At 36.7% G+C, this 7,394-nt stretch overlaps 1 protein-coding gene across 1 annotated transcript; it reads left to right on the top strand.

Annotated features, from left to right (window-relative positions):
• Positions 1 to 800: 800 nt before the first annotated feature.
• Positions 801 to 4,690, top strand: LOC143147451 (uncharacterized). The gene is made up of 5 exons (XM_076312696.1): positions 801 to 1,022; positions 2,003 to 2,248; positions 2,342 to 2,473; positions 2,987 to 3,138; positions 4,028 to 4,690. The coding sequence occupies exons 1-5, from the start codon at positions 801 to 803 to the stop codon at positions 4,152 to 4,154; spliced, it is 879 nt and encodes a 292-aa protein (XP_076168811.1). The 3' UTR covers positions 4,155 to 4,690.
• The last annotated feature ends 2,704 nt before the right edge of the window (positions 4,691 to 7,394 follow it).

The raw sequence follows: 7,394 nt of genomic DNA, 5'->3' as shown, positions 1-7,394 counted from the left end.
GTGTACAGAAACGCGAAATCGAATCAAAATGTATTATTAGTTGCGGTTAAAGATAACAATAACAAAATGTATACACAGTCGCGAAAGACTTAACGAAAATTAAATATATTCTTATTACAATAAAAAGTAACCAAGTTACTTTGGTTCCAGTTTGATACTTTTATCGAACTCCTATGGCAATAGTGTACGATTCTAATTTTTTATAAAAATAAATAGCACCATCTGCAGCTAATATTCTAGGATCGGTTTGCATTCGTCGACTTCTACGTTTTAAGTCTGGTTTCGTTAAAAGAGCACTGGTCCGGATCGTGGGCTACCCTTTTTTAGCTGCAAAGAGAAAAGTCTTCAGGATCACTTCCTGTCACGAAGGAACACGAGAGGATCGTTTCCCTACTGTAATTCTCTTTTTTCGTCGTACGATCGGTCGGTGTAGTCGAGGACGACAGTAGATCGCGACCGCGTTTTCCCGTAACGGTACCAGACTGAGTTCAACAAACCGACAGTATCAAGAAGTGGGCTAGGTGGTGCTGTCAGGATGACCTTAACCGCTCTGACACACTTTCTTGCTGCTGGACGTTGTACTTCTGTCTCGCGCGACGCGTTCAGCTTGACTCGTTCGCGATATATTACAGTTTGCTCTGTCTTGCTCACTGACCGAGGGTCAAGGTCGGTCTGGACTCGTAGGTCGAGGTACACGGTTACTATATGTAAGGGATTCAGAACCCGAAGAACCGGACGAGCTGTCTTTTCCCTTTAGTTTTGCAACTTGGACACCAGAGTCGTTACAATTTTGTTACAGAATGCAGTACAATCAGTACCTGTCGTTATGCTTGGTGGCGCTTGTTCTGGGACAAGCAGCGGCATTGCCTCAGCATCCCCAGTATCCTCAGCAGCTTCAACAACAGACCAGGGAGGACAGAAAATTCGCGGAGAAGCCGAATGCAATGAAAAAGGTCGGCCTCGATGACCTGCACGAAGTTGGTAGCAATCAGATTCAGGCGAGTAGTGAAATTGACCCAATGGTAGATTATGTGTTCGAGTAACTTGAGGTACTAGCATAGGCGAACTGTACCTAACATTTAAAAAAGTATTAGAATTTGAACGGATAAATACTAGATACGAATTTTTTTCAAATTTTTAATTCTACCAGACGAGGAACGTAGAACAATGTTATTGGTAACGATTAATGAAGTGGAAATATATAAAAAGTAATTATTTATTTTCATTTAAATGTGATTAATATATTATACATTGTTATATCAATAGACTCCGTTCGTATATTAATATTTCTCTGCATAGACAGAATTGAGTATTTCTACTACTCAGTTTGTTTATTCAATGTTACACGTAGTATTCGTTAAATTTTTATATTTGACATTATATCTCATGAGAGTATTGTTAATTGATAGACGAGATTCTCCCGATGAAAATGAGTCCAAACACGACCTTGTTCGAACTATTTTTAATTACACATTTTTGAGTAATTTTCAAAATGTATTCAATTTTGAATAATTAAAAATTGTCCAAAGGTGGTCGTGTTTGGGCTCATTTTTATTCGTTGAATCTCCCCAATCCTTTGACGATATTTTTACGAAGATATAATGCAAAATAGAAAATTATACATTTGTATCAATGGTTCCTCTGCAAGGAAACTCGCTCGCTGTTATTTACTCTATCTCACTCACTTTCGGTGTTTAACCACCATGAACGCTACTTTCCCCGGATACATGAAAACGAACGGAACACGTGTTCCCTGTATCGAGAGTCACGTCAGTAAACTTTGACTGTTCCTATGTCGCTAACGAAGCTTCCAATTGTAAAATGCTAAAGAACTTTTTGCTTTCTTTTTGTGCGAGGTATTTCCACGCACGTGGTCTCATCTTTTCGAAGCACTATGACTAAGACTTGATAGTCGTTAATAAGTCGTACACTATGACTTGATATTCGAAGAACGTTCGTTTCGCTGCACAAAGTCTAGCGTCCCACTGATCTGTTTCATTAGGATGGTGGCGTCAGTAACGCGTTCTCCTGGTCGAGCATGTTGAGTATGATGATGCGATTGTTGTTGGGACGAATGGCCGGTGATAATGAAGCGAGTAAAAACGAGATCGATGATGGTGCATCGGTCAGTCCTTGGACGAATTTGGTTTCGGTTGGTCTTAGAGTGATCACCGCTTTGATTGGTGGTCCTCAACATTCTGATGGTGAGGGTATCGACAAGGTGAACAACGATGGTAGCCCTATGCAGGTACGATCGTGTCATGAATAAAAAATTATTAAACTATTAATGATCAGAAAGAGTACGAATTTATATGGTAATTCTATTTTTTTTTTTTTACAGTTTATTAGCATAGTGGTGAATCTTCTAGATGCATTGAAGACATCATTCTCCCATCGTTCTTTGACAGCTCGATCCATGGGAAGACGAGACACAGTCTCGGAGGCTGCAGTCGCGTCTATCACCATGCTCAAGGTAACCTCAAAAATTGATCAAACATTTCACGTTACGAGTCTCATCAATTCCGATTGCATTGCAAATGAAAGAACATCAAAACCTTTTATCTATGGACCAACGAGACAGTACCACCCTTAACACCGAGCAAAGGGAACACTTGTTTCGAGTTTCGCGCTGGGGTTCTCTAATTAATTGAGGACCACTTAGTATTAACATTGTTAGTTGCTTCTACATTTTATAAAAAGTAGATGTATGTAATTGTACCCGAGGTGTCTAATTTTTTTTAACGAATTTTTAGAATCATATTATATTTGTGTTAAATTTAAATGAGAAACTATAACAACAGAATTGAGATTTAAATGTAGTTAAATGTAAAATGTAGTCTCCTGAAAGATATATTTTTAAAGTATATTGTACACTGTGATAGCTACCATGGAACGTCTGAAAATTGTTCAATTATATTAGAATACGAGTAGCAAGTTTCGCAATTTCTGGAGGTGGTATTGCAAAGGAGTAACATCTCTGATTTAGGGTTACATGAGGTCGCTGAAAAACTTTAGCAACGTAGGCCGTGCTGAGGACGAGGGACAACGAGGTTGCGCCGAGAGAGCCCTCTGTGAGGCGAGTGCCGAGTGCGTTACAGATGCTCAGGGCACAACATCCATCTTTTGTCAGCTTGGATCGTAAGTAATTTCTTTATCGTGCACTCTATTCGAGCGATTATGGAGAGCACTGTCATAGGTGACTCTGGTGTTGCATATTTTGTAACACGACTAAAAGGTTATTATCAAATAAGATGAAGATTGAAATCTGTGCAGTTTACATTCATTAATAATTTAAAACAAAAAAATTGTTGGATAGTTTAAAAGATACATTGTACCATCTAACGGTTGCATTTAGTTCTATATAAAGTTTCACTGAAAAATTTAATTACAAAAAACTTTGTTTTCCTAAATGGTAAGTTGGTGGTAAGTTGTACTCTTACTATTAATTCACGATTTAATGATAAGTAGACTGCAAATTTTATACATTTACAGTATATGTAAACATGAAACACATACTAAACGTATTCAAAATCGATGCAATTATATCATATGAAATATTAATATTATTACATTAATTTATGAAACATATATTCTACATACATTCTGCACATTTTTCATAATAGTATATGTGAGATATCGTATAGTACGTTTCACGAGAAGGATGTATATAGAGTTTGTCACGTGATCAAAATTTCATTGGTTCGCTGGGTTGGCACGACGCTTTAGTATTGTATCCAAGTGCAAAATAAAAATTACTCAGTCTCGTATAATACAATTTTTAAGTTGAATGATAATTTTTTTTATTAACATATATAGAATTGTAATATGATTTGTTGCTATTTATATACCTAAATTGTAACCTGTACAAGTTTTCTTGTATTCTATGTATTCGGGTAGCCCCTTGCCAACACGGCCCTGGCACAGTCGCGTGTTCTACTTTACCCACTCATCGACTCATGGAACGTGCTGTATGAATATTTCGATGATCGAATTCTTCTTGAATGAAACGTGTGTTTGTTTCTTTAAGGTACGCGACCAGCTATTTGCTTCAGAGGCAGAGCGGAGTAGGTTTCGAGGCGCTTTACGAAGCGGGTCGACGTGGTCGTGCAGGCCAAGACTGTAGAACTCTCTTTATGGACTGTAACGCCGTATGAGAGGCTCGGTTCGGTCTCGATCCGTTAAGTGCTCGAAGTTCTCGATCGACGAAGTCGGTTCACTGATTGGTAGAGATCGATTTGGTACAGTCTTCCTCGACGAAACGAATCAAACGAAGAAATTGGGACGTCATTCTGGGAATCGATCGAGCAGACAACTTATTAATCCTTTGAGTGCTGCGGCCGCTTGTAAACGTTTGGTCGATCAGTGCACTGTGTGCAACAAACGCTTATAGGCGTTCGGCGAGTATACTTCACATAGTGAAGCCTCGTACACGGCACGTGCTAACCCTTCAAATCTTACCACCGAAAGGATTGATCGATTAATTTCGGCTAACCTATTACAATTAATTACTTTTCTTAACGTTTTTATTGCAAAGAGTTTGTGGTATTATACGTGCGAAGCAACATTCATTTATCGCAAGAGATGGGATAAAAGGAAATAAAAAAATAAAACGCGCAAAGAGGTGAGGTGCAGCTGAGACGCTGTTGCTGAACTTAACCTCAACATATATATACATAGAAAATATACAATTATAGTGCTGTTCGAGATTCCGATTTTCGGTATTTCCTAGTTGCTTGTATATAATCGGAGTATCTTGGATACTTACGTGAAATTTTATTTTTTCGAAACGTTCAAATATGTTTCGAGCCGTTTGTATATTTCGAGTAACACCGAAAAAATTGTTGTCACACATTTACTTAAATATCTGTTTTTCTTTACGTAAATGGTGAATCGTATAAATTTAAAGAATAGAACGAAAATAATTGAAACCAAGTTATAATTGTAAGTACAAAGAATTAAAATTATTTTTTAACTACGGAAAATAAATGTTGAAACATGCTTGTTTCTTTAATTTAAGTTTCTCAGAATATGTACGAATAAGAACGAAAGGTATTTTTGAAAATGGTCGTATGATCGAAAATTATACGAGCAATTTATTCCATTTTAGTTTTCCGAATTTATAATTTTATATTCATTAAATTGATAAAATTTATTATTTATACAGAAAAAAAACAGAAAATTAGAATACATTTTGATACAACAAGTTTTTCGTACTACTCGACAGATTTAATTCCCATGATACATTCACTGTTCGAGACGCACTCGACGTTCGACGGAACAACCCGAGATCCTCCGAACATACACGAACGGTTCAGATCACCGAGAAACGTGAAAGAAACGAAATCAGCTTTTACATTCGGGCCGCATTTCGTCTCGAATATGCAGGATTGTCTCGTTACGAACTTCTCGAGCAACTCGAATTAGTTAATAATATATGGGTTCGTTAAAATGTGCCGGAACTCTCGGTGTCTGTGGGAATTTCAAGGTTTCCCATGAACATCGACGGTTCGTCCACGAAAAAAAGAACTCGTGAGGAAAATATCGAGGTACGAGATTGTGAACGAGTGCACGCGTAAAGGGGAGAGGAAACGCATGCTGTAGAACAATGTTTTCAATGCAATGTTTTCCAACGTAGAGGGCGTGACCTCTATTTTAAGAATTTAAAATAATCGACAAACTAAACGTATACGTATGAGCCAGTATCTTTAAAGAAGTTATATATACCATTACATCTCGTTTAATAAATACTCCATTCCTGTTTTGTGTCACAATAATTTGTATTATACAGTGTGATAAATTTATTTATCGGGTTGAAATTTTTTCAAGCATTTAATTTTGCCAGAAACGACTTCCTGTAAATAATTTTTGATATTAAAATATTTTTCTTCATAAATCTTTGAGGGTGAAAACTCTGTTATTTTTTTAGGGAGACACTTTCGAAAGAATTTGAAAACCATTGGCGTAGATGTAGATTAAATGAGATTCGAGGTCTGAACGAACTGCGAACCGATGTTCGGACAGGTCTCGACAACGATTACGATATTTATTTACGTTTATCAAATCGTACCAAGCGTAGATTCAATCAACTATAGCACAAAGGGGAGAAAAGCTTGGATCTTTAATTAAAAAGGATGTCAGATGACTTTTATTTTCTCTTCGCCTTGAATTGGTTATCTCGATTCTATTGCATTGCGTGCAACTTTTTTGCTTCACATAGTCGTGGATTGTATGAATCGATGTTGTTCAAAAAGGACAACATTGTTATCAGGTTCAACGGCAATATCTATTTTAGTGCTAGGAGCCCTTTGAAAGGTAAAACCAAGTTAATATATTTCTCGCACATTTAAATACACACAAGTAGCTTGTCGCAACTGTTTATAACGTGATTGTAAATATCAACTATATGCGATTGTAAATAAATGTAAATGTTTTAAACGACTTCACGGAACTATAGAACTCTTTCAACTTCCAAATCCAAGGTTTCTTCAATGTTGGAGTAACAACTGCGTCACGCGCAAAGTGACAGGGAAACAGGAAAAGAGAAAACTGTAAAAAAAAGAAAAGCGAGTGCTGTTCCCGTAAGGCTTGAAAAATCACTTAAATCGTATTAAAATAAAATAGAGCTACGCAACGACACAACCTTTTTCTTTAAATCGAGCTATCCTGAACTAGAAAATATTTTTTTTTATCTCTTGCAAAATTTTGTAATTTAAAAATGATAACGACGTCTACATTTCCAATTCTGTTGCGTGTAAAAAGCGATAGTCCGGATCACGTCTTCCTTTCACGAAGAAGAACAATTTATGGCACCAACAGAAATTGCAACACCGATAATTGATCTAACGAAGCCTGAATGAAATTTATTTCTATGTACCACATTCTTACGAAAAATTTCTTTTTCAACATTTTAACCTACTAATTTCCAGGCTTCCAAAAATGATACAATTTGTATTTAGAACAATTTTTCAATATCTTTTGCAGTTTAAAAATGATATAAACAAGCTTAAACAAAGTGCAACTGATATAAAATGCAATTTCTTCCTCAAAGTAAAAAATTAAGATCAACGAATTACGACACGGTTTTTGATTGCACCGATGAACGTTTATTCAAAGTGAATATATTACAATTTGTATCAGACCACATGCGTATCTTCGAAGTTAAACGGGGAAAGGGCAAATTAATTTACAAGTACCATTAGTTGTCTATTTCGATAATCGTCCACGAATATTGTAAGCAAAGACACCGTTAATAATTGGGTAATTTTAAAAAGAAGTTTGAAACAAGTCAAATTGACCTCTTTGATAGTTCGAGTGTTCAGTTAGAACGCTTGGCGCGGGTCGTGTGCGGGTATCTCGTGCACGTATACGTTCAACGTGTTCGTCGAACGCCCATG

The sequence above is a fragment of the Ptiloglossa arizonensis genome, chromosome 5 (assembly GCF_051014685.1).
Source record: "Ptiloglossa arizonensis isolate GNS036 chromosome 5, iyPtiAriz1_principal, whole genome shotgun sequence".
NCBI classification, from domain to species: Eukaryota; Metazoa; Arthropoda; class Insecta; order Hymenoptera; family Colletidae; genus Ptiloglossa; species Ptiloglossa arizonensis.
Note: the sequence above shows the minus strand (reverse complement) of the source record. Positions and strands in the feature narration are given on the sequence as shown.